At 49.8% G+C, this 26,339-nt stretch overlaps 1 protein-coding gene and 1 non-coding gene across 3 annotated transcripts; one reads left to right on the plus strand and one right to left on the minus strand.

Moving 5' to 3' along the window:
* Positions 1–584: 584 nt before the first annotated feature.
* On the plus strand, positions 585–25,775 carry LOC111845833 (apoptosis regulator Bcl-2-like). 2 transcript variants are annotated; one of them, XM_072711224.1, is made up of 3 exons: positions 585–1,355; positions 1,434–1,890; positions 23,053–25,775. In XM_072711224.1, the coding sequence occupies exons 2-3, from the start codon at positions 1,450–1,452 to the stop codon at positions 23,182–23,184; spliced, it is 573 nt and encodes a 190-aa protein (XP_072567325.1). In that variant the 5' UTR covers positions 585–1,355; positions 1,434–1,449; the 3' UTR covers positions 23,185–25,775. The 2 variants fall into 2 exon arrangements, with proteins under 2 accessions (XP_072567325.1, XP_023671289.1); XM_023815521.2 differs by having other exon boundaries at positions 618–1,890.
* On the minus strand, positions 4,721–4,793 carry trnar-ccu (transfer RNA arginine (anticodon CCU)). The gene has a single exon. It is a non-coding gene; the product is annotated as a tRNA-Arg (tRNA).
* Positions 25,776–26,339: the final 564 nt, after the last annotated feature.

Here is a 26,339-nt window from a genome sequence, read left to right on the forward strand (position 1 = left end):
ACGTAAGCGCTTTTCGAGATTATATTTTAATAAATCCGCAGATAAAAAGTCGCGTAGGTGTTGACCTTTAATGCCCATAATGCATTTGCATCCCACTTCCCCTATGTTGCATTTGATCTCGAAGCACTTTCTTTAAGATGGGGAACATCTTCCCCGCTGAACAAAAAGTCCCGAGCAAGCTGCTTGGAGGGGTATTTTTTATTTATTTATTTTTATCTCGGAAAAGGGTTTATCAGAAATAGACTACTGATAGGTGAAAATGCACCTTACATCACGTGTAAATAATTTCCCATCGGCCAATTACCTGTGGTAGGTCTAATATAATGTAAAAAAACGCAATTAAAATAAATTAGATTAAATATTAATAAGGCTCTCGACCCAAAAGCGCTGCTATGGGTGGTTACCCATCGCGGCCAGCTTGCTATTACCTACGGCGAGCAATCTGGGGGAGACGTAAAGAGATTTCCCCACGGGGATCAATACAAAGTATCAAAGAAGGGGGTTCCCATTAGTACAAGTAAGGGGGGGGGAGAGAGAAGAGTATGGAATAATAAAACAAGCACGTCCAGGTATAGGACCGACATTTTCCTTCACGCAGGGTTTTTTTTTATCATCTATGTGTCCCGTCCCAGGAGACCAAAAGTATGAATGGCGTGACGTTGAGGAAACGCCTCCCGGAGGTGTAATTTCGCGTTACAGGAGTGTTGCCGTATCTGGATTGCTTGGACCTTACAGCCCCCTGCAAAAAAAAAAAAAAAAAAAAAAAGACGCAGCTTTCCATGCAGAGCTTACTGGCAAATGTCGCTGTCTATTATGGCACTCATCGTTCAAATGGAAGCGCTCGTTTCCCAGCACGCGTTTCGAGAACTGGTCCGCACTTTCGTTCTCGCTTTCCATCTTTCGGAGGCGGTGCAGATGTCAGCGGAATAGGCGAAAAGGCGGCGGAAAAAAGCGTGCAAAGCTCTCTTATTTTTCTGGCACGATCGCCTTTGGGGATCAGCGACACGTGTGCAGCTGTGATGCGCGATTTCTGGAGCGCACGCCTCTCAAGGGGAGTCTTAAATGTCCTCCGCACCATCATGTAAGTGAAGGTGTATATAAAGCGCTTTTGCGGGAACTCGGCGGAACACCATTTATTATCCAATCCGGGATATTGGCGAAATTTAAAGTTTACTTGTTGCGGAAATAACACCGTTCGGTGCAATATAAACATTTTAGCGGAGTGGGAGGGGAGATGAAGCCTGCATGTGAAGATCTGGACTGCAGGACATCTTTGCGCTAATTGAACTGGTCGACGGTGGAAAACGCGTGGAAAAAAATATCCGAGTGGCCGGTTTTCTGACAATCTTCAATCGGTAGGCTATGGCAAATCAAAGTACTTTTGATAGTAGGATTATAGTGGAGAATTACATCCACCAAAAACTTTCGAATAGGGGAATCGACTGGGGAATGGACTTTGGCGAGGAGACGGAGCCGCCAGCGAACGGCTCCACGGACACGGCGCTCTCACGGCGACTCCAGACAGGTGCCGCCGCCGCCCCTATTCGCAGTCAGACGACGCAGTCGGACCCGCACGCCGCTCTTCACGCAGTCCTGCGGGAAGCTGGGGATCAGGTGGAAAGGCGCTACCGCCGGGACCTGGTGGAGATGTCGGCGCGCCTGCACTTGACACCCGACACGACGGAGAGCAAGTTCGCCGCGGTGATAGAGGAGCTGTTCAGGGACGGCACCAACTGGGGCCGGATAGTAGCCTTCTTCGAGTTCGGGGTAGCGGTGTGTGTCGAGAGCGTGAACCGGGAAATGACGTCCCAGGTGGACCACATTGCCAACTGGATGACGGAGTACCTGAACGGACCTCTGCACACCTGGATCCAGGAGAATGGGGGATGGGTACGTTTTATGCTGCAATCGTAAATTAAATGCCCATCGTGCGAGTGTGATGTTGGCGTAAACAAATCAACGTGGTTGAAATTCCCGATTGGAAAAACACATCGTTACAATAAATTTCTAACCAATCGGCCACGATCTTTTAGTCACACCTCTCCACAGCCGTGTAAAAGCCATAGTTGAAGTAGTGAAACAAGGTGTGCACCTATTTTTGGAAGAGCGTGTGTGTGTGTGTGTGTGTGTGTGTGTGAGAGAGAGAGAGAGAGAGAGATTTTTCCCATAGGAATAATGCAGAGAGAAATGTTTTGCAGTCAGAAGCTATAGTTTTGTCACCGTGTTTAACATTTTATGCACTAGTTTTCTGTCAGATAAACAGAAGTTCTCTAATTTCATTGTTTTTTTCATGAACAGATAAATTTCCTCCCCCTTACTTTGGAAACAGATCTGGATCTCCATATTGGAACGAAGCAGTCAGTTTCTTAATTTAATGTGTGACCTGATCTATCTTCCCCCTGAAGCCCAGTAAGATTAACCTTACCGAATGTTAATTCATACCCTGTCTCCTTCCTTTCAAAACTAAATTTTGCCCTCAGAGTGTAAATCTTTCCAGGATGTCAGTCTTTTGAATGGGTGTACAGTTCGCTTGCCAGATGGATGGGTGTGATCGCTATCCATGTCAGGTTTGGAAACCCCTAGTGGATTCCTGAAGTGGACCCCCCCCCCCCCCCCTCCCGGGGACCAGACAGAATAAAGGCTTCAGCAGTACAGAAGCATCAAACAGGAGCCCCTAAACCATATGAAACACAGGTTTCCGGCCTCTTCTGTGTTTTCAGATTTATTGTTTTTTTATTTTTTATTTTAGATTTCAGGTAGGTGTTGGCTGTCATGATCTGCTGATTTTTTTTTTCTTCAAACTTTTTGTTTTCTCGTCCAATTCCACTTTTAGCTTTCGTTTCAGCCGTAAGTAAGGCTGTTCAATTAAATCTGTTTTCTAAAGCCCCCAGACCTCAGTCCCAGACACTTCCGCTGCACAGACCATGCTTTGTCAACCCTGATCAGTGGAAGTGTTTACCTCCAGTTAAAATGTGCATTTGCATAGTTTGGGGGCCTCCTGCTGGCTCCAAATGAACGCCACGGGGGGGTGTGCCCAGAAACAGCAAACCCACACCTAACTCTGATTGACAGGGTTATGCATCCGAGTGGTTTTCCTGGGACATTTGCGGCTGTCAGACCCGATGCCGCCTTTGTGTGGGCGCTGGAATGTCTTTGCTCTCTAGACCTTGTGGAAGCAGTTTGTTGAGAATTGCATGTCCTCGAATTATTTACCAGTCTCCTGTCTAGGGGCGATAAAACGATTTGAGCACAGTATTTAATTTCTCCTGCATGAAAACAAGATGATTTGCATTAAGGCTTCGGAGACGGCGTGTAATTCAGCCGAGAATGCCTCAGGTGACAAGTGTCTTTCATCGCTGCTGTGTCTAACGCTCTCAAACACAGATTCCTGTATCTCCGTACACTTAACGCTGCCAGGATTCGTCACTCAAGCCTTATTTAGCTTCTTTAGGGTGGAATCTATGGCCTTTATCAGACTGGCTCTTTTTAAGAGGTCTTGGATCGGGTTCCTTCATCGAATGGGATTTAGTTGTCGCGGAGACGGCTCGCGGCTGGAACTCCTTTTATCACCCACTTGTTCATTTAGGGCATCTCTTAATCTGACTGTTTAAGATGGTGGGGACACACTTCCTTTCAACATGCCCCTGATTAGACCCTATTTGATTAAACCTTTCACTTTTGTCACATGCACGTGTTTTCGAAAACCCTACATTTTACCTTTTTTGGTTAGACAGGGTAAGGTGTAGGCAGAGCGGTGGCTCTGAGGCTGGAGATATCTACTAGCAATCAGAAGGTTGTGGGTTCAAATCCCGTGAATGCTGGGAGTGATCCTACCCTTTTTGGGCCCTTGATTAAGGCTTTTAACCTGAAATTGCTTCATTATTCAGCCCTGTAAAGAGGCCCTTTAACTTACAGGGAAAATTTGGGGGTTGGTTGCAGGATTGACACGCCGTTCCACTCGAACTAGTGTGGTGCCGAGGTATCGCACGGCGGCACTTGAGTTCTCATCCCTGAGGTAGTTTCCTCGTGTGGTGGGGGCAGCAACTCACTGTGAGCGCATGCTCCTTACCTTACCTCTGTCATAGGGCAAGGCACTCATGGTAAAAACCACGTCAACGCAATGACATGGAGGGTGAAGTCCAGGCCGAATGCTCACTGTCATTTGACCTTAAGCCCGATGAGTTGATCCGGGATGAAATGGCTATAGAAAGGTCAAGGCTCTGTGTGGCCAGTGTGGGTCATTTGTGGGTGCCTCTCTGGCATTGTCGGCGTTGGCTCGCTATAAAGTCTGGGTCTTTAATAGAATGCCTGAAGTTTAGTTAGCTGTGATGGGAGTGGTGTGTGGCTCGGTGGCTTAGGATGCTGTGCCTACAAACGGAAGGTTATTGGTCCAAATCCCTTGATGGGCGGAGTCAGCCCCAATTGTTCCAAGGGCTGTCGGGCACTGCATTCTCCAAAAAAAAAAACAAATAAGAATGAAATAAATGTATGTTGATATGAATAGAAGTGCCTGCTAATGAAATAAAATGCAATTACTGTGAAAGCTGTTCTATTTTTCTATGAGTCTAAGATTTCACCTTTTTTATCATTTCATTTATTACCATTCTGTACACGGCACTGTAAGTACTCTCAAACTTATACAGCATATAGCAGTAGATACTGGCAACAAACTGTTACATTTACTTTGTTAATGACAAGGAGAAATTCATTAAAGCACTCACACCCCAGATGGGACTCGAACCCACAATCCCTGGCTTAGGAGGCCAGTGCCTTATCCATTAGGCCACTGGGGCTGCTCTGGGTTTTAGCAGGCATGCCCTGCTTTTCTGTGTGCAGAGCCCCTTCTCAGGTATCCTCAGTCAAGGCAAAGATTCTTTGAGGTGAAAAATTTGACTAAGAAATGATTGATTTTTATTACAACACCCCCCCCCCTCCCCCTCCCCAGGTAATTTCCATAACCCCCCGTTAACTGAAATTATAGCATCGGTATACAAATCCCAAAAGCAGGTTTTCCCCCACCTGATTTGAATATCATGGGGGAATTCACATCCTCGTGTTGTTTTCAAACTTTACCATGGCGACACTGGATCTGCTGGAAATCGTGGAGTTTGTCGGCTTGTGCTGTTCATGTCTTTACTACCCAGAGCTGCTGATTTTGTTACAATGTTTGCTACAATGGAATCTAATGTAATGTGGGTGGTTGGGGTTATCAGGCATTATCCCATATTATCTGTGATGTATGTTTTTGGTCGTGGCTTCTGAGTGCTATAAATCTGTGTGTGTGTGTGTGTGTGGAGGGGGGGGGGATTATGCATATATTACTGTATTGTGGGGATCAAATGTTGGCATTAGGGTTTTTCCCATAGAAGTGAATGGATGGTCCCCACAAAGATATGAGTACAATCCTGTGTGTGTGTGTATGTGTGTGTGTGTATGAGAGAGAACCTTTTGGGAGATGTCGGTCTAGTTTGGTGAGAGGCCGATCACTCTCCATGTTGATGGTCTTATTACCTGAATTAACGGCGTGTTCGGCGCGGCGTCGGGGGGGGGGGCATCTGGCAGCAGCTCCGACCTGAGGACGAGCTCAGGCTGTGGTAATTCTGCTGGACGGCCCTGAGGGTCTTACTCAAATCATCCCGTGACACTGTTCCTGCACGCAACCTCCCCCTTCCCTTCCCTTTTTTTATGTCCTGTGGAAGAGGGGTCACGAGGGGAGGTGGTGACCAGTCAGTGGGGACGATGAGGCGTCAATATCCATGGGGGTGTCATCATTCATATTCACCCTCTTTTGCAAGTAACTAGGCAACAGCTGACCTCGGGTAACAGTTAAACCGCTGTGGGGATTTCTAAGCCTGATTTATCCCATCTCTTGCAGCCTTAGTGTGATAGTGGTATAATTATTATCTGATTGGACGTGAACTTGTTGTGTGTTTTGAACCTTCCTGGTGATGGCTGTCCTGCTCTCCAGGTAGTTCACCCAGGCGTTACCAGGGTAAGGTTCTTCCGTTCTTGTTCTCTTCCTGCGGTTTCACATCTCCTCCACCCTCCGTGGGCGGCTGGCCCGGTCTGCAAGCCTCCCCGTCTCCCGACTGCGGCTGAACTCTGACTCGGATCCGGCGTCTTCGCTCCGCTTTCCAAATCTTAGCAAGACATTACTCAACTCCTCGCAGACTCCGGTACTGGGGGGGGGGGGATTTCCACATCCTGACCCACCGCTGGTAGTGTGTCCTGACTGCCTCGCTCCTTCACTGTCATCCCAGCGTTAAATTAGCATAAGGTTTTGCACTAGTTCAGGAAGTCAGGTTCTCTCTCTACCGTGATCTCAACATCTTCGTCACCTTAAAGTTTTTAGCGCCACATGATTCTGAGCCAGTCAACAGCTAAATAAGGGGATGGGGTGATTTGGTGGGGGGGGGGTATTGCTTCATAGTCCTAACCCTCCCCCACATTTTGTCCAGATGAACCATGTTTGCGGCCTGTTTTCCAATCCCTAACCCCCTCCCCGGTATAATAACACCGTTTATACATACTTTTTTAAGAAAAAAGTGAAATGACAGAGCCAGGGATTTCAACAGAATTTCTCATTTTTGCCCCCCCCCTTTTTTGGATGTGCATAGTGCCAGGCCTGCCTGTCACGCTGCTGTCCAGCCAGTGCTCTGCAGCGCCCCCTGTGGACGTGGCAGAGCAGGATGGGTGTGGGCCCCACTGTGCCGCGTGTAGGATTGAGTCTGGCGGATGTTTGTTCGTCATCACTAAAGTTAGAACGAAGTGGGCGGCTAATTAGCTTAATGGCTACGCTTAGGCGGGGATGGGGGTGAAGTATAATGTGGAAATTATTTTCTGTCAGTCCGCAACCGTTTTCCTGTTTTTGAAATTGCATGATGCTCAAAATAGGTATGTCTCTCGGCCTGTTAATTGTATCAAAAACAAACGTTCACTGTACAACCAGTGTCAGTTACGACTTGCTCAACAATAACATCGTTTATGCAGTGTTTAAAGATGAGAGACCTGACTGTGGTTTAAAGTGTAGAGGTTTTTCTGGGGAACAGTATCATGCCCTTCGACAGTAAAGCATGACTTTGGAAGTTGACCGTAACCTGTGTGATTAACATGACCCTGTGACAGGGATGCTAATGGACTGTCACTGTCCCCTGAGTGTCTAAATCATTCAGGGCGCCTTTGACCACCTGCCACAGACGGCTCTGCTCATGTGCAAAGGTGTGAAGCAGGGTCCTTCTGGAGCTGAGAAGGTCAGTAGGTCTGAAGTCTCGTGTTTCACTGGATGTATAAGCGCAGGAGCAGGACCAGTTTGTGGAACCTGTCAGAACCCAGGGCCAATGACATATGTTGTTATGATATAGGTGCGTACATCCGTCTATCCGTCTGTCCATCCATCCATCCATCCATCCGTTCTCCCTCCTGGTACACCAGATTCTCCCTACATAGGGCAGGTGGATCGGAGTCCAAATTGCCTTTATGTGACTGTGTGTAGGTGCCTTACAGTGACGTCCCACCCGGCGTGTTTCCTGCCCCGTTCTCTTGATTTCTGGGATTTAGGCCCATGATTTAACCATGACCCCTCTGTCTTTCATAAAATTTTCACGCAGCTCCTTCCCCCCGTTCTCCCGAGCTGCTGCGAAGACGAGATTCATTAAAGTTTAAAACTTTTGAGTCCACATGTAGCATGAGGGCCGCGGATGAACAGAAAGTCGCGTTCGTACCTTTCAGAGAGACGTGGCAGCGCGGCCGCGGGGTCCCTCTGTAAGCATCTGCATGGAGTTCTCCTCCATGCCAGTCCGCCGTCGCCCCCGGTGCTGCTTTGCATTTGAAAGGTTCCTGTTTTCGTTTTTGTTTTTTTTGAAACGGCACCTCTCATCTTGGCTAGAAGATTCGGCCCCGGTTTAAAGCTGGTACTTAGGAGCTCGCGGCTGCTATCTGAGAAGCCAGTGGCACTGTATCTGCACACGCCTCCGCGTATCACACGCCTGTGTTTATCTGAGGCGTGTCGCGTCTGTTCTGTTTGTTTCCATCAGGTTGACGTGGGGTTCCCGAGATCCGGCTGCTCCGCGCCCTGGTGCTGATATTCTGGTTCCAAGCGGTGGCCCTGCTTGGCTCAGAGGACTGTGGTTCTGAGGCTCTGGCCTCCAAGCCTGAGGAAGATCCTGATTGGGCGCAGCTGGGTTTGGGGTGGGACTTCCTCGGTCCTCGGCTTCATTGATGTGGTGTGTCTGCGGGATCCAGGTGTTGCAGTTTGATATTAATCCTGACTCCACATGGTGTTTTTGTCTAAGATGAAAGGAAAACTAAACCAGTTTTGTGTGTGTGTGTCCTGGAGACCCTGTGTAGGGGGATGGGGGGGGGGGCAGGCAGAAGAGGGGCATTCAAAGGATCTCTTTTGTTCAGTCTGAGAAAAGTTGACAATGAGGAATCATTAATCATCTTCAGTGTTTATTTAATGTCATTTCTGGGGAAAACTCAGCGTAGGCGAATGCAGTTTCCTCTTCAAAGGGGTACAGTTTTACTCAGGCCCATATAAATATTTTTCAGGAGCTCAGGAAGAGTGGGAAGATTAGCTTCTGTGGGGAACATCGGTGGGATTCGATAAGGAAATGAGCTCAGAGCCAATTCCGAATCTGCACCTGTGTCCCGAATGCTGTCCTCGCTTTATCAAATGAGGGTTAGTCCTTATCTCAGAGCCAGTGCCTGGTGCCTCGCATTTGAGTCAGGTGAAGTAGGCCTCCTCTCTTTGTTACAGCTCCATTTATTACCCGTAGTTACTCCAGCCTCTCCTGAAGCCCCTTTGAACATGTGCAGCTATATCTGCTTAGGTCTGCGGCCTCTTTGCCGCTCCTGATACGGACGCGGTTACGGTAATCTGGCGGGAGACGTGAGGGTGGGCGGCGGGAACGGGGAACCGAAGTGCATTTAGATCCGATGGAATCGAGGGTATAAAGAATCTGCTATCGTCTGCTTATGCCTGTGCAGCGTTTTATTATGGACTTGAGGGGAATTCTGGAACGTAGATGGAATGGGCGATTTGAACGGAGATTACCGAACACCCGTAGCATTAAGATTGAGGAAAGTGGCTGGTGAGGGGAACGGTTGCAGAGTTCATGAGCAGATGGGCGCATTTAGATGGGATATGTTTAGTGGGACACTTTATTAGGACACATGCTATCAAACTGCTTCCCGAGGTTGAGGTTTATTGGTCATGCTGGTGTTTGTGATAGGACGGCAGATTGATTAAACGCTGTGTAATGTTCTGAACAGGTGCAGTCATTCAGCGTTGGGTCCATCTTGAGTATTGCTTCATGTTAAAGGAGTAAATCCTGTTTATCCATGGCCCTTACGTGCCGAAGGCGAGTTACAGGTGTAGCATGCCGTAAAACCTGGTCACTATTGGGAATCCTGTAGCGCGTGAGTGTGTTGATCTCAGTGTTGGCTGCCCCCCCCCCCCCCACCCAGGATGTCAGTCAGTTCTCTGTGATTTATTGACCAGCTTTACTGCAATGTTGTTACGGCTCTGTGAGTCTCCCAAACTCAGTTTCGTTTTGGTCCCTCTACCTCCCACGTCTTCAACTCATATCTCTTCTCCTGTGACTGTTCCTGCGTTTGCAGCAGAATGATCCGACAATCCATTTAGTTTTATGAAATTGATCTAAATCACATTTTTTCTTCTTTTTTTCTTTTTTTTTTTCCTGCCTAGCCTGGACTGCCAAATTTGTCAAGCTGGGGCAGACTGTCCACATTTGATATTAATGTGCTAATGTCACACCTCACTGCAGCAGGCAGTGAATAGTTATTTATGTTAAATGGCACTTTGGGTTCTCTGTGAAGATAGAATCCCTGGTCCCCACAAGGTAAGGTATACCTGGACCATGCACACACACACACACACACACGAGATGAAAGCTAATTTATTCTGAGGACAACCACCCCCTCGTCATCCCCAGGACTTTAAAAAGCAGAGGTGGAAAGTCCAAGTCCAGAATGCACAAATCCAGACCAAGATTTAGTTTCAACCATCCAGTTAAGTACCTTGTGTCTATGTCTATTTATACTCAACTGGTTGGTTGAAACAAAATCTTGGTCTGGATTTGTGGTTTCTGGACCCAGACTTTTCCACCTGTGGTAGAGAGAGTGTGTTGGACAGTATGATAAAAGGTGGGGATTCTTAGCAACTTCTAGGAAACGCCTCCAGATCTGGACACACACACACACACACACACACACACACACGGTGGTACCGGGGACCTTCCTGTGTTTCTTTAGGGTTACCCCACCCTCTGCTCCTGTGTTTGTGAGAACTCACCACTGGTCACTTTCTGGAATGTGTGCGCTGCTGTGGGGCTGGGTGTAGCTTTCCTGACTGGCTTGAGATGGGAGCGGTCCGCTCCCAGTGGGGTCTCTGGCCAGGGTACTGCGAGTCTAGTCCGAAGTGAGAGCTGTGTGAGTGGAGGGGGGACATTAAGCTCTGGCCTGTAATGTACAGGGATCTCAGGGGTGAAAGAAATCAGTAATGGGTTGGCTACACAGCACCGTGAAAATTAATAGATGTAGTAAAGCAGGTAGACCAGTAGGTGTCATGATGGTTAAGAAGCTGCTCTTTTGCCTTAAGGAACCCCTGAGCACAAGGATCCTTTTTAGACTTTTTTTGGCTTCTCCTTGCACTTCCGAAAAGGACAGAGCGTCCACCTGCGTGCCAGTCACCTCGGAGCATTGCGTAAGCGGCCTGGCACCCGGACCGGGACCCTCCAAATGCGGCAGGATGCGTGACGATTCGTTTGGGACACTGACAGCCTCCGAGGTCCCTGTGGGATGGACAGAAAGTGCTGGGAGGAGGGACCTTCTCAAACATCCTTTCATATTTTCCTCAGTTTTGCAGCCCTCGAGAGTCATCAGGGAATCCACTCGTCAACACAGCCTTGGTGATATTTTCAGGGAAGTTTAGCCAAATGTGAATTTCCCGGTGTGGTGGGGGGGATTATGACAGAGATGGTTGTTGAGCGGGACACATTAGCAGTGCTCGCCCCCCCAGCCCGCTCTGAATTCCTGTTTTCCCCATTTCTACACTCTGAGAATCCGACTCCATGCGGCATCTCATCATGAGCCCTTGGCACGTAGTGCTATTCGGCTAAGTCCGAGCATCGGCATAGTGATTTCGTTCGGGTTCGAGTACCCCAGATACGTGGTTTGGCTCTTCACAGCTGCCGTATCCTATATGAATTTCCTGAGCTTTTTTTTTTTCTTTTTTTTCTTTTCAGACCTTAGCTACTTAGTGGATTTGAAGCCTGTCTTCATCTGAGTGGCCCTGCTTCGGATTATAATTACACTTTATCTTACCCCCCCCCCCCCGGCCAAAGGCCTCCTTATCAGATTGCAGCACTTTGATCTCTCAGTAAGCCAATAAACCACCGGCGATGAGTGACGTCGCCATCAGTGGTTGACCGAGGCAGTGTGTTACGGCGTGTGTCCGAAGGTCTGGGTCGGCCTAGGTCGTGCCGTGCCGAGCTGACTGCACACAGGTGACAGTGGAACCCTGGCACAGTCTGCCGGGGGGGGGGTGGCGCGACTGGTCTGCCAGTTTCACAGCGGGAGGGCTGGGGGGTGCGGCGACACGCAGTGCTCCTGTTTGAGTACGTGTGTCAGCTGTGTATAAACAAGATGGTGGGGGGGGTTCTGGGGAATGGGCAGTTTTAAAGGGAACTGGGCGACAGGCAGCTCCTGATCTGCCGTACGGGGGCTCCGCCAAGCTCCTGCCGGTCGCCTCTGCACCCTGGTGCCGTCTGGTCGTGAAGCTGAAAGAATGTAACCCTCGCCCGCCCACGCCAGATCCATTTATGGACCCGGGAAATGGGTTTGGCGCAGCTGGGAGAGAGCAGGAGGGTCACTGTTTGTGCCCTCTTGGGGTGGGGGGGGGGGATCTCACACTTTCGGAGTGCTTTCACCTGCAGCCGGCCTCGAGCCTGAGAGACTCTGTAGTTTAAGGAATGGCCGCAAAAACAAACAGCCTGTAGAGGCTGGTTTTCTGTGACGGTGGAAGAGCTCGCGGATTCATCTAGGCGATTTGTTTATGAATCATTCAGCAGTCGGGTAAACAGACACGCATGCAGGGAGCCATGGTACGGCTGAAACGTGCCTTCTGTGTGTGTGTGTGTGTGTTTGGGGTGAGGGGGGGGATTCGGCAGCGACAGGAGTGGGTCTCTTTGGACCCTGCTGAGGGAGGCTACCTGCCAATTTAATCCCAACGGAATCCGATAAAGGATTTAATTGGATGGGGTTTTAAGCAGTTGGTGTTGGGTAACCCCACCCGACGTCGCAGTCTGCTCCCCCCCATACCCCCTGTGAGTCGGCAAGCTTTACACAATCCCAGCAGGCCGTGGGGGCCAGCTTTTTAAGAACCGGTAGGCTGCCGTTATCGCTGGGGATATTGCGGGGGGGCGGAGTAGAGCCCCTCCAGCTGCCCCCCCCCTTGGAATTACAATAAATACTAAAAGGTGCTTTCAGGATGTATTGTGGCGTGTTATGTAACCCGATTTCCCCCTGTGGCTGCAGGGGGGTGTCCGTGACATTAATCACTTGGGCTTTGATGGAGAGCTCTCCTTCTTGAGGGTCAGAGCAATCGCTCGCCCAGCAAAGCTTTGATCATGCCCAGCTCCCCCTTGTCGGGTATGTTTTGGGCATATTATAAGTAGACAGACCATCATTCATGTCGGGAAGTTGCCATTGCATATATGAGTGACACAGGAAAGAATTTAATTTTAGTGCAGGATAAGAGGGCAACGCAGCCAACCGAGATATGAGATATTCCGAGAGGAACGGGAGGCCTTTTCATCTTTTGAGGTCTCTATCCATGCGGCGGTTCAAGCCTCATTCCCCAGGAACTCTGCCAAACTATTTGCGATTTCTTTTACTAGGAAAAGTCCTCTCGCTGAACCCAGCATCTGTCACCTGATTAGCTGATAAGCGAGTGGGGGAAAAAAAACAGGCTCTTTATCAGATATTGCTAGCCAACCACATGGACCTCGGCAGAACAAACAACTTAAAGCTCTTCACATATTGCCACAACGGTCCTGCTGAATGTCTGCGTGATGCGTTTAAGGCCGTGTACAGAAGCGGGAATGGGGCAATTGTGGTCGGTCGCCTCCTGTTTCCTGAATGGACTGTTGCACAATTTAATGGGTGACGATATCCGACAGACACGTGTCACTGGCTGCCTGACCTTATCCTGCACCTGCTGACATACTGACGACTGGGGTTGCGGTCTTGCTTAAGTATAACGGCAAGGCTGCTCCTGAGACTCAGACCAGCAAATCTCTGGCTCCAGACCCGTGTCCTCGAACCCCCCTGCCCTCCTCCCCCCCCCGTGCCATCTGCTCTCTACCTGTAGGCAAGACGATCTCAATGGAAGGTTCCGGGAAATGATCCGCCGAGGTACTTTAGGATGAATCTGTTTGTAAAGATTATTGGGATTAGTGAGAGGATCTGCGTTTTCTTTTTTTTTTTTTTTTTTTTTTTTTTTGAAAAGTCCTTTAACTGGAAACCAGGCCAGACTGTGGTGGGAGTAGATTCCCCATCCAGGGGAAGGCGAGCAGGCGTCAGCCAAGCGATGGCATCACCCGTCTCCCGGGTCATCTCCTGCTCCACTTGTTTTGAGAGGTAATTAGTAACCCAAATCTCAGAGGTGACCTTTCACCTCAGCGGGGCCGTGCTCCCGCGTATCCCGCCATCTTGGGCTGCGCCGTTCTCGTCCCAGACTCCATGCCAGGCAGAGCAATGCTGTCTCTGTCCTTCTCACGCCGCATTAAAGCCTTTCCTGCAAGCTCTTTCCTCGTCTCAATTAAAGCGTGACCCTTTAGCTTCTAAACCCAGTACGCGCACGATACAGTCATTCTGGATTTAATGAGCTCTGCCTGAGTTCCAGGAGCAGCGTGTGGCTCTGTGTTCGGACTCTTTGCCTGTCATCGGAAGGTCACCAGTTCGAATCCTGTGGTTGCCAGAGTAACCACGTCACTATTGGGCCCTTGAGCAATGTTCTCACCCCATTGCTCTGGGGTGCTGGATGAATGGCCGACAATGTGTTCTGTTCCTATGCGTCAGGAACGTATCTGTGTAGTGTCTCATGAGAGTAACATGGGACATGCAAAAACCAAACAGTTCCTGTGATTGGAAGGTCTCTGTAAGCTTACAGTGTCTGTGATTGGAAGGTCGTGGGTTCGAGCCTCAGCAGAATAGCCACATGTCCGTGGGCCCCTGGGCAAGGCCCTTAACCCCCAGATCCAGGGGGGCTGCATGCTGGCTGACCCTGTGTTGGGACCCCCCAAGCTTGCTCTCACCTGTGTATATGTCTGTGTGTCTCATGGAGGGCAAGATGGCGTAGGTGAAAAGAGAATTTCCCCATGGAGATCAATAAAGCATGTTGCATTCATCGATAGAATATGTTCGTAATGGCTTCTCCATTCTCTTAAACTTCATCATTCATTTAGTTCTGAACTTTTTGAATTAATAGTCCTTAGTGTCTGATCCCTCATTCTATGGAGGCTGTCATGTGTTTGATGGCTGGAAGCATCTTCATGTAGCCTGCATTCTCATACAGGCAAAGTGGAATCTGCTGTCACCTTAACCAGAAGCACAAATACAGGAGTGCATCGCGGGTGAGACAGGCAACACCCAGGCGTCCATCTCTCGGCAGAATAACCGGTTCTCTGTGTTATTTTTGGTAGAACCGACAAATTCCTCTGTCTGAATGTAATCAGATCTCGACGCGAGGCGTGATGCGAAGGGCCCGCAACATAAATTCCAGCTCCTTGAGTCTTCAAATCAGTTGTAATGCAGTTGCCCCCCCCCCCAGACACTGCATGCATAGTTCCCATGGTTCCTCCTAATAATCACAATGCAGCGCTTCACCCTCCTGGATGCTACACGTGTGGTTTCCAAGGGAACCGACCGCGTTAATGGGCTGCGGGGATCTGCAGGGGGGTTCGGCTGCACGCGGTCGATCTCCGTGGGGGTGCTTGGGGCGGCTTTGTGAATAACAGACTATCACTGAGTAGGGGCTCCCAGCCTTTTTATGGCTGTAGACTGGCTGGTGTTGTGCAGAAATTTCACGGACCAGTAAAACTCGTCGACCGGGGGGAGGGGCCAGTCAGCGGACCGTCCGCTCGTCGGGATTTGGAAAAGGGGCGTGGTTTGAAAATATATAGCTTATTTTTGGAAATTAACCAACCCCTCCAGTGATCTGTGGCCCAGTGGAATACTGGCCAAGGGTTGGGGGGGGGGGCGGGTTGCTTTATTTCCAAAAATAAACAATATATTTTCAAGCCGCACCTTCAAGCAGATTTAACTTGTGACTGAGTCAGCTAGGTTTAAGAATGGTGTCCTCTGCTAATAATAGATCCTGCATATCTCATCAAAGAATGACTGTTTCCTCTAATGGTCTTTGATTCCTTTGGGAGTCTCCTAGGCTCCAGTAGCCCTGCCCCCCCATGGGAGTCATCACTACCCCAGACCCCAGAATAGAAACCCTGGCAACAGGCTCCTCGGCCCTGACCTTCATCGGACGTCAGGGTTTAAGGGTTTAAGCACCGCACCCGTTACCAGGGCGACGCCCTCGCATAGGAAGCGGCCTTCGCCTCAACGCCTCTGTCGACACGATGCCGTCACCCTGCGACCGAGGGCGGGCTTTGTGATTTGATTGTTCTGTGGTGTTTCCTGTCCTGGGGCCTTATTGTTGCGGAGGGCGGTGGGGGGAGGGGGGAGGTCTGTCTGCATAGCTGGATGGTCCCCTGTCACCCCGCAGTGCCCTCTGAGTGTCACGCGTGCCCTTGGAGGAAGGGAGGGGGAGGAGAGAGAGAGATATAGAAAGGGGGGGAGCTGTGCTGGCTATTGCCTGCCATTATTAACAGCCAAGGACGGCTTCTCCTATTTCCTGTGGGAAATGACTCTGATTGGACGCCCCACTCTTTTTTCCAACTTTTATCGCATCACTACCAGGGAGGGGGGATCCTCTTCTCCTGGGTTTTACACCACTGAAGATTACTTAGGGAAACGGCTAGCAATCAATCCCATGGCGATAAATGAACAGTCCTTTTTTGATGTAATGTTTCAAAGCGGAATCCCGTCCAAGGCCTCGTGAATAATTCAGTGTGTATACGTGTCACTCGCCAGCCAAGGCTAAACCATCTGCTCGGGCCCGCGCTCTCGCCGTGTCAGAGACGCCAGCGCCGCCCAATCCCTGTCGGATGAATATTTAATTGTGCCGTAACTGTTGTAAGAAGGCGTGTTTTCAACAAGCTTCACCCCGCTCAATTATTGATGGGGGACGAGTGAACGGGGAACTGCACAGGGATTGGTTCCATTTTAGCCGTGGGGGAGGGACCTCCATGGCTTTTCTTGGTGCTGCGGCCTTATCGCTCCTTAAAGGTTCTCCCTGGGCTGGAACCGCCCCCCCCCCACCCCGTTCCCCTATGTTTGACTGCTTCGAATGTGTTGGCGTACCATGAAAAGGGGAAGGGGGTTTTAGGCAGATGAGCGATCCGGCCAGACATCAGTGCCTTGAGAGCTGGAGCAGTGTGATAGGAGGGAAATCTGGGATGAAACACAGAAAGTGAAGTGAAGCATTTTGGGTAAATGTAACAATTCACACACCGTAGGGCTCCATTCTGACCTGAAGACCCAACTCAAATACCTGCATGCCAGATATGTAGAACTCCTGATAAAGTCCATTTACTTTGGGGGAGATTCTCTCCATTCCTTCCAACGCCGACCTTAACGACTAAAAGAAACGTGACCGATAACACCGACCTTCTTCTTCTAAGGCCTCTTGGAATGTTAGCTTAGCTGCCATCTTGTTGTCATCGAACTGGATGTATAGTTCAGTCACTTTCACTCAAAACAAGCAATTTACGCTTTTCGCTGCCTTTCGGTTCTGCTGCGCTCCATTACGTTGGTGTCTTGAATACAAAACCAATGGAAGCCATTAAAGGCTTATTGTAGCCAGATAACGCAGTCTAGGACCCATAATGCAATGTTTATCTGCCCCTCCTTTCTGTCTCTTCTTACACCTTTGTTCCATTAAACATCTGAGAGAATTCTTTCCATGCTTGTGATTGTGGGGACCTTCCAGAGTCCATCCCAGGAAGGTCTTGTTCCTTCTCGAGGGCAGATGCTTGGATTTTGTGGTGCTCAGTGAACAACTGCTTATTTCAAGGTCATATGAAGTGTGAACCGTTTATGAGTGCCGCCTCTCAGTCCTGAGCCCCCACCCATGTGGGCTTTGGAAGAGACCAAGAATGTTTTGAGGAATCCATGAGGAACACAACGAGCAGCAGCTTCTGAAATCCCCCTAACCATGAACTCGAATAGTAATCATCACAACACCGGCTACACGCATGGACTCTGGTTACCCGAAAGCTCTGTAATTTAATTAATTTTTTGATTGGACGTTATAAACAGAAGTTGCTTTGTTTCAAAGTACAGCCTTGTCTCAGGGGCAGGGCGCTGGGTCCGGCACTGCAGTAGGACCAGGTTGTTCCTCTGATCAGCCGGATTAGAGGTCTTTGCTCGTCTTGTACCTGCTGGGATTGATGGATCCTCAATTTGTGGTTGGAGAGCAGATGCCGGGAAAAGCCCGCAGCTTAAAACGATCTTTTCCCGTGAGCTTCCTCGGTCAGAGGCGGGAGAATTTATTTGCGGTGTAAATTCACATCTGGCAGAAATCCCAGTCAAGCTTCTCAGGCCTTAATCTCCTCCTACATGGAGCACTGGGACAATTCCCATGTTGCATTCAATTAGCACTGGGAACGTCTCTAATTTAGGGAGGCTGAGATCACGCCGCACCGTGCCCCCCTAATCTGTCCGCCGGCACGGTCTATTCGCTGCCTTCCTCCGGTATTGTTTTAAATACCAGGGCTCCCCCTCTTTATGAAAGCATACAGTTCATAACGACATAAAACCTAAATCAATATATGTAAAGTCACACCTCCGCCATATTGAATGTTTAATTATACTCAATCTTGCTGGCTTATGTTATCTACCCTATGATATTTTCTCAAGAAACTCTACAGCTTAATTTTTCTTGTATTTTTCTTTTTTTTGGTAAATATTTGAATATATTTACAATACCTTAATGTTCATTTGTACAGTGTCTTCATAAAGCCTTTCTTTGTTTATGTAAAAAAACAACTGAGCGCATTACCCCTGTATGTGGGCGGGAATAAGTCTTTATACAATAAGAAATTGAGTTAAATGTCACTGCAGACCATGTCTTCTTCCTTGGAGAAAAGCAATTTCACTGGCTGAAGCTCGCACGGTGCTTGTTAACGCTACGGCAACAAGCTCCTGGCGATTTTATGGGATTGCCAGGGAAGCCTGGGACATTCCATTAAGGGAGGGAAATGGATCTTGTTCTAAGGTTCCTAGATGATTGTAATTACTACTGACCTTCCTGATACTTTGCCAGGGGGGAAGTTCTCCTGCTGGCCTTCAGTAAACCCAGCCGTGCTCTAGATCACATGGGGCACCTGACGGTGGCCTTGTGACCCAGTGACGGGCATGTGGTTTTGGTGTGTGTCGGCTTGTTTGAGACACAGTGTACCTATTGGCCCTGGGGTGCTTTTGGCTGTTCCTTCCCAGTCACATGTGAGTCTCAGCTGAGGTTGCTTACAGCTAAGAAGCCATGATGAAACATCGAGATCCCGTCATGTGACTGGACATGCATGCTGGTCCGGGCGCTTAAACCCGCTCAACTTCTGTTGGTGTTTCCTGGAATGGCGCCTTTGCGGCTACTGTGAAGGGGCCTCCGACAGAAAGTAGGCCGCGGGGCTGTAACTGGGGCAAGGAGCCGTGGTAGGTGAACCCCCCCCGCCCCCGCTGTGCTGTGTATTGCCAGGCTGCTCTCAGACGCTGGAACGTGGTCTCATGGTGAAGGTTGAAGTCTTAGGTCTTTTTGAAGGTCATCTTTGAAGTCCAGTAAAGCCTGGCTTTCATTTCTCCCTGTTTTCTCCAAACCTGGAATGGCTGATTAATCCCACCGCCATGTTTAACTGGCTCCAACGTGGGTCAGTTGAAGAATCCTCTGATGTGCCCTTGATTTGTGAGGTTGGTGTTGCCCTAGCATGAACCCTATGAAGTATTTTCTGACTGTTAAATCAAAACCATGAAGTTTTGCTGCCCTGAAAAGCACTTCATGCTGCAGGATTGTAAAATTGAGGGTGGGGTTGGGGTAGCGTTTATGGGCAATGGTACTGTATTGTTTTTCGGGGGGTTTCCAGATAGCCCTCTTTTTAAAAGTGTCAGAAAACACTCCCAGTTGGAAGTTACACCATCACATCTGCTAATTAACATTTAATCTGGAGCCTTATAACTTATGACTGCCTGTATTTTGAGTAGTGGTCTAGTGACTTAAAGATATAAGCTAGTTTACGTGTGTTGGATTTCGTTTTTTGGGGCTCCATTCCTTTAAGTATTAAACATTCCAGACGTCGTCATGGTAACTTTAGGCCATTGGCCTGTGCCGTAACCACATGGTGCAGAATCAGATGCCCGTGTTGCGAGATGTTTAGCCGCCTATGGAATGTGCACATTGTGCGTTGCCAGGCCAACGATGATGATGTAATAATGCGGGGTGGCATGCAGCTCGGAGGCCCGGGCTACCGTGTGTGTGTATTGGGTTGTTTTTCGGGAGTAAATGCTCCGCCCCTTGAACTGGACGGCAGCCAGTGGGGCTCTCTGGGGTAGAGTATCGCCTGTGAGTGAACGGCGCCTTTGCTTCTTGTCCCGTTTGGCAGACCGGTTACTGGATACCGTACATGGCGTAAGCTGCGGGAAAGCACACAAGGGCTAGCTGATCTTTCCTTCTCCCTCCTACGATGTTTGTTTTGCCTGCAAAATGGCTCACTGGCTGAAATAAATCTGGTATAACATTAGTGTGTGAACCTCAGATCCAGAAAGTTTTCTTTTTTCTCCCCCCATTCCATCAGGTCCAAAATCTCCAACTGTTTATCACCCTCCATCAAGTTGGCTGCAGCTTCTACACTCAACACAGACCATTTTAGCCGGTCACTGGCGTCCTCATCTGGATCGGAAAGCCGGATTTATTCTGAGAGAGCCTAAGGGGAGCCAGGCAGATGTACGGTGAACAGAGTCTCCATTCTTTGGAAGGTGTTGTGTCACAGGCCGAATGCAAATTGACGGGCCGAAATAAGGCTACTGTTTCCTTGTTTGTTAGCTCCGATTATTCTGCTGGTAACTTTGTTCCTGATCACCCACATCCCGCGGGGAACACTGGAGAACCTCTTCCCTGATACTCGATCGTCGCCTGTCTCTGTGCCAGGCCATTGCATAAGCCCTGTTTTCTACACGATCCTCTACCGCGCGGATTCCGTCATGCTTTCCGTAGCGAACCTTTTAAAAATACACGTGCCAGGCGTTTCGTCATGCCTAAATTTAGTGCGGTAATAACCGCCGTATCCGAGACGGGGAGAATCTGACCACGGCCTACCCCCTCTGCGTGCGTATAGCTCGCAGCCACACTCCCAGGTGACCGCCACAAGCGGGTCATGTGATCTCGCGCCTGTATACTTTTGGCGGATGCCACAGCTTCCGTTTTTCCTATAATTTCGATCCTTTTTGTGTGTGTAGGTGTGTGAAGGTGTGTGTGGGGCAGGGGGTGGGTCATGTACCAAATGTCCAAACAATGTGATAAAAACCTGTTATTTTGACGTCCTGGGGACCATTTTTTCAGTCCTCATAAAGATCTGTGACTGCAATCAAAAAACTAAAAATGCCAAAAGTCTCATATTTTGTTTGGTTACTTATGGTTCAGGTTTGGGCTGGGCTGGGCTGGGCTGGATAGGGGTTAAGGTTGTCATTGTTGGGATTAGGGTTTTTCCCATAGAAATGAGTAAAAGATATGAATACAAACCTGTGTGTGTGTGTGTGTGTGTGTGTGTGTGTGTGTGAGTGTGTTTGGGTTCTGGGGCCTGTACACGTTCCCCAATGTGGATGACAGTCCGTCTGAGCTGGAGGCCAGCTGATGTTCGCTGCCTGAACCCAGACGCCGTATTCCCGATCCGGATTCCTGCCGTTCCCGTTTATGCCGAGCCCACAAGGCCTGAGCAAACAGGCCGCGGAAGCCACTCTAATCAGGATGTTTGTAGGGCGGAAAGGCAAACAAGGGATGTGTGCCGACGTGTAAGTGGGAACGCTGGGAATGGGGGTGGGGCCCACAGAGGCAGTCTGGCTGGGGGGGGGGGGGGTGTGAATGGAGCGCGACGAGCGTAGATAAAACAGACAGGTGAGAGCCCAGGAAATCAACAGGTGATGCTGTCTGGGCAAATGGAAGCAGGAGAGGAACTGGCAGATAAGTAAAGCAAATAGCAGGGTGGGAAATTTGGGGGAAGGGGGGGTGCATTGTAGTGAATGAAATATTTTAACGAGCAGGTGTTAGACTGGAGGAGGACGCCGGTTCACACACGACCTTCCTCGTCCTCATCCTCGCTACAGCTACTCATCTCTCCATCTGTCTGGGGGGCTGCTTTTTTATTTAATGGCTTCGCCGCAGTGCGAGATCAGAGAGCATAACAGAGGGGGCCCGTCTGAACACATCCTGCGGTCAGGGCTATGTGACCCCCCCCCCCCCACCGGGTCGATTTCTCACGGTTAATTAAAAAACCGTTAAGAAGCCGTAGCAGTGCCACGCCAGTGTATTTCGATGACTGCATGGGCACTGCATGATTTATGTTGAGATCCTGCTGAAACGGCGTGTTTCAGGGAGTCGTTATGACAGCAGAGACCCGGGGAGTTTCAAATCAAGTCCGGTCAAGCGGAATAATATTTGCTTTTTCTGTTTCCCCCCCCCCCTCCCTCAAAATTGCCGCAAAGTGCTTAGAGAGAAACTTCCCCAGAAGGTGCCCGGCTTCTCCAGTATGCTTGAGGATCTCCTCTTCGTGTTCTGGGCAATCCCCGTGTTTGGGGGGGGGGGGGTGGTAGAGCTGAGACTCCCTACCTGATATTTGAGCCTGTTCCTGGGTGGGGGCCCTGTGGATGAGCCGTGAAACACCCCCCCCCCCCCCCCCCCCATTCCTTGACTGCACGCACATTGGGAGGCACACCCACGGCGTCCTGCTTCTGATGCGCTAAGGTGCAAGCGCTGTGAATTCCCCCTCCTCTGGCACATGTCTGCGCTCGCCCATGCGTGACGTGTTCTGCAGCCTGGTCGCCGTTCACACCTCCAGGTGGGGAGCAGCATGGGGGGGGGGCACTGGGCCAGGTGTGCCTCTTCACCCACCTAGATGTGGAGCAAAGGTGCTTTTGAGTGTGCAGGTGTCCATCACAAAAGCATGCCGAGGATACAGATAACAAGGCTGCTGTGGGGGCAGGGTGTAGTTGGTGGGGGGGGGGGGGGTTGATGCCTTATTAGGGCCTGACCTTTCTTCTGAATTGCATGCTGTGTCTTCCAGTGCATGTTGTTCTGTTGGAAGCGACCTTTGTTTGTGTCTGTGTCTGTCTGTGTGTGTGTTTTGGGGGGGGGGGGGGTGATATGTATATATTGGTTTGTGGGAAACAAATGTCCCCACAATGTACTAAGAACCTGTTATTTTCATGTTGTGGCGACCATGTTTTCGGTCTCCACAAGGGGAAGCTCAATTTTATAAAAAAATCTGACTGCAATCGAAAAACAAAAAAATACCGAAAGTATTTTGTGTTTTGTCTGGTTACTTATGGTTAAGGTTAGGGCTGGGTGGGGGTTAAGGTCGTCATTGTTGGGATTAGGGATTTTCCCTTAGAAATGAATGGACGTCCCCACAAAGATGTGAATAGAAGCGCGCGCACATGTGTGTGTGTGTGTGTGTGTGTGAGATGGAGAGACACCTATGAGTGAAATCAGTCACCTTTCTCCCAAAGTGAGCCCTGCTTCTCCGTGCCGTTCGGTGCTGGGTTACTGTAGGCCCGACTGCCTCCTTCTCAGACCTGACATCCCATCAGTGGGCTGGCCCCCGGTGTCTCTTGCCTGTTTTCTGACTGTGCTGTCCCCCCCCCCCCCCCCCGCAGGAAGCCTTCATGGAGCTGTACGGCCGCAGGCGGGGGTCCAGCGAAGTGTGGCCGCACCTCAAGGCCGTCGTCGGACTGGTCGCCCTGGGAGTTGTCGGCGTCCCCATCGCAGCGTATATGATGCTGAAGTAGCAGAGCCTCCCTTCCTCGTATGCCGGGCTCTACCCACTCGCCCTGGCCCCCCCGGCACCCCTTGGCTTTGTAGCTTCATCCTACCCCCACCCCCCCAAAGGGCCTGAACCCACAACCTGCTGCACTCAAACAGAGACACTCAGCACTGGGTTCTTCTCACAGTCACGCTGCAGGAGGTGAGATCTGTGGTGACTAATGAAGCCCGGATCCTGTAGGTGGTGACAGAATGAGGAACGGTGCGTGTGACACACTCTGTCATCTGTTTTCCTCTGGCTTTGGCCTGAATCTGCGACACGCTGTCAGTCCACCCGCTGCCGGTATGTCCCGGAATGGGACTGCGGGACGTCTTGTCCAAACCACACTGCCGTCACCCCGTCGAACCCCCAACACGCTTGCATGCTGTTCGGGACTCCCCGCTGAAGACCTCTCCTCCGATTGGCTGAACGACAGCGGTCCTTCACATTGCAGTGCAAAGGCCAATCGCTCCACATTTTTAAAAAAAGTTTTGTCTGTTTCCATGCCGATACTCCCTACCCCACCCCCACCCCCACCGGAGGGCCGTTGGACACGCCGGGGTCGCGTCTGAGTTCGTGGAATGCGGGGTGGGGAAGACGCAGTGTTTCCCGGGCAACAGTACAGAGCCACTGCGAGACTTCTGATGTTGGCGTGAGAGACGGGAGCCTTGTGATTGGTCTTTTTACATTCCCTGTAAATCCTCTGACTTTTCTCTGTTTGAGAGGTTACTACTTGATCCCCATTCTGTAGGTTAACTACTTGGGTGCATGCTTCATGTGTGACCTGCATGGGGACAGGGCCACAGGCCAGAACCAATGGCATTGAGCCCTGGATCCTGCTAGGTGTTAACAAAGGGCCTTTCAGCTCTCTCCTGTGCTCCATGGAGGGGGGGGGGGGTTAGGGACAGGTGAACAGGTGTGTCTCTGACCCGTACACTGCCCCCCCCACCACTGGGTTCCCAGAAGGGAAAATCAGTGCAGATGTCTGTGGAACATCAGGTCAGAAGGTTCTCATTAGAGCTAAAGGAAGGCCTTTGTTGGGGCACTGGAGATTAGCTGGGATGGGAGGGTTCTTGGAACGGTCCGGAGCGAGCGGGAGCATTCCAAGGCCGTCTGTGGGGGGGGCCTGCAGGTGCCCCCCATCATCTGTTCCAGTGATTGTGTTCCTCTTTGTTTAATGATGCTCGATATGAGCTGCCATGGCATTTGAGGGACAGCAGGAGGATGGGGGGGGGGAGATCTCCAGCTGTCCATCCTGGGTATTCTCCAGTCATGCCCCCCCCCCCCCCCCCCCGGCTGAACATTTGGGGTCCTTGAAGCCTTTAGGGGAACCTCCCAATTCTCCCAACTCGCCTGTATTGTGCTGCAGCAAGGGGACCGTCGGCAAGGTGATGCTGTGGCTCCCAGCGGCTCCTGTCCTCCTCGCCTGTCCTCCTCGCCTGTCCCACTTAGGAATGATCACACCGGTGTTACGCCATGCAGGTCCTGCCGTTCGGGGGCCGGTAGCTATGCCAACGATCTTTAATGTAACCTTCAGCTACGACCATATATGCGAAGAAGCCTGCTTTGTTATGATGTTAACGACCCATAATGTGTGTCTGAGATGTAGATACTGAGTTTGTATTTATGTGTTTGTTTTAATTTGCCGCTGAGAATGTAGGGTCCTTCATTTCCAGGCACCAGCCCACATAGTATTAGCAGGAAGTTCATAAAACAGCAATGGGCAGAAATACCAGCACCCACACACGTATGCAAACACACGCACATATATATATATATATATACTGCATATAATGTGTGGCTGTGTACGTGTGCTTATACATGCAGTGTGTGTGCATGCACGTGTGTTTGTCCACGTGATTCTGTCTTCATGTGTTTGTGCATGAGTTGTGTGTGTACCGGTATTTCTGCTTGGGGGTGCGCATGCATGTGTGCATGCTTGTCTGTGTAACACGTGTGTGCGCATGTGTCCCCACTTGTGCTTGTGTGTTTGTGTACTTTTGTTTGTTTTTGCATGTGCACGTGTGAATGCGCATTTCTTTGTTCGGATGTACGTGTGCGTGTGTATGTAGTGATTGTAATTTGCATTCCCGCCTGTGGGTGGCGCTCAACCTTTATTACGAGAAAAGTGTAGGTGAACTCCTATGTCTTACCATGGGGTTGATGTTGTCCAATAGCACTTAGAGACCGGAGTGCTAGTTCCTGTACAGGACCCGTTTTGCACTGGGACCCAAGTGCCACTGTTCTACTGGTTTATAAAAATGTGTTCAAATAAGCTTTTAGTTAACACCAGAGACTAAGTGAAATAAATTGCTGCTGCAGAAACCAAGAATGGAGGTTGGATCAAAACCAATGGGACATTGGCTCTAGAGGACCAAGGTAAGGCGCGTCAGAACACAAGACCACCAACAACTGCAGATTGTTCTGTATCTGTAATCATTCCTGTCTGTATTTCATTATTAATTCTGTATTTAATGCCATTCAGCGTGATACTATTGTAATATCTTCACAATAGAGCATCTAACATTTATCCATGTCATAAGCTACAATGTTCTGATTAAACAAGATCCTGACAAATGGATTTTTCTTGTCAGTTTTTACAGCCTCCAAGTAGGATGTTTGTCAGCTTCGTGTGATCTGTGCGTGTGTAAGTGCACGCTTATGTGGGCATGTGTGCTTGTGGACTTGCGTGTATTTGTGTGCAGGTGTGTCCATTTGAGTGTATGCATCCATGCATGTGTGCTTATGCACATATACTGACACACGTGTGCCTGAGTCCATGTGCGTGTTTGTGTGCATGTGTATATATAAACTATATGGACAAAAGTATTGGAACACCTGGCCATTTAACCTACAAGAACTATTATGACATCCCATTCTAAATCCATAGCCTTCAAAATGGAGTTGGTCCCCACCCACCTGTTGCAGCTGTAACAGCTGCCACTCTTCTCAGAAGGCTTTCCACAAGTAGGAATTGTTGCCCATTCATCCAGAAGAGCATTAGTGAGGTCAGGCCCTGATGTTGGACGTGAAGGCCTGGCTCACAATCTCCATTCTAAGTTCATCCCAAAGGTGTTGAGGTCAGGGCTCTGTGTAGACCAGTCAAGTTCTTCCACACCAAACTCACGTCTTTGTGGCACA

The sequence above is a fragment of the Paramormyrops kingsleyae genome, chromosome 4, assembly GCF_048594095.1.
Source record: "Paramormyrops kingsleyae isolate MSU_618 chromosome 4, PKINGS_0.4, whole genome shotgun sequence".
In the NCBI taxonomy this organism is placed as follows: Eukaryota; Metazoa; Chordata; class Actinopteri; order Osteoglossiformes; family Mormyridae; genus Paramormyrops; species Paramormyrops kingsleyae.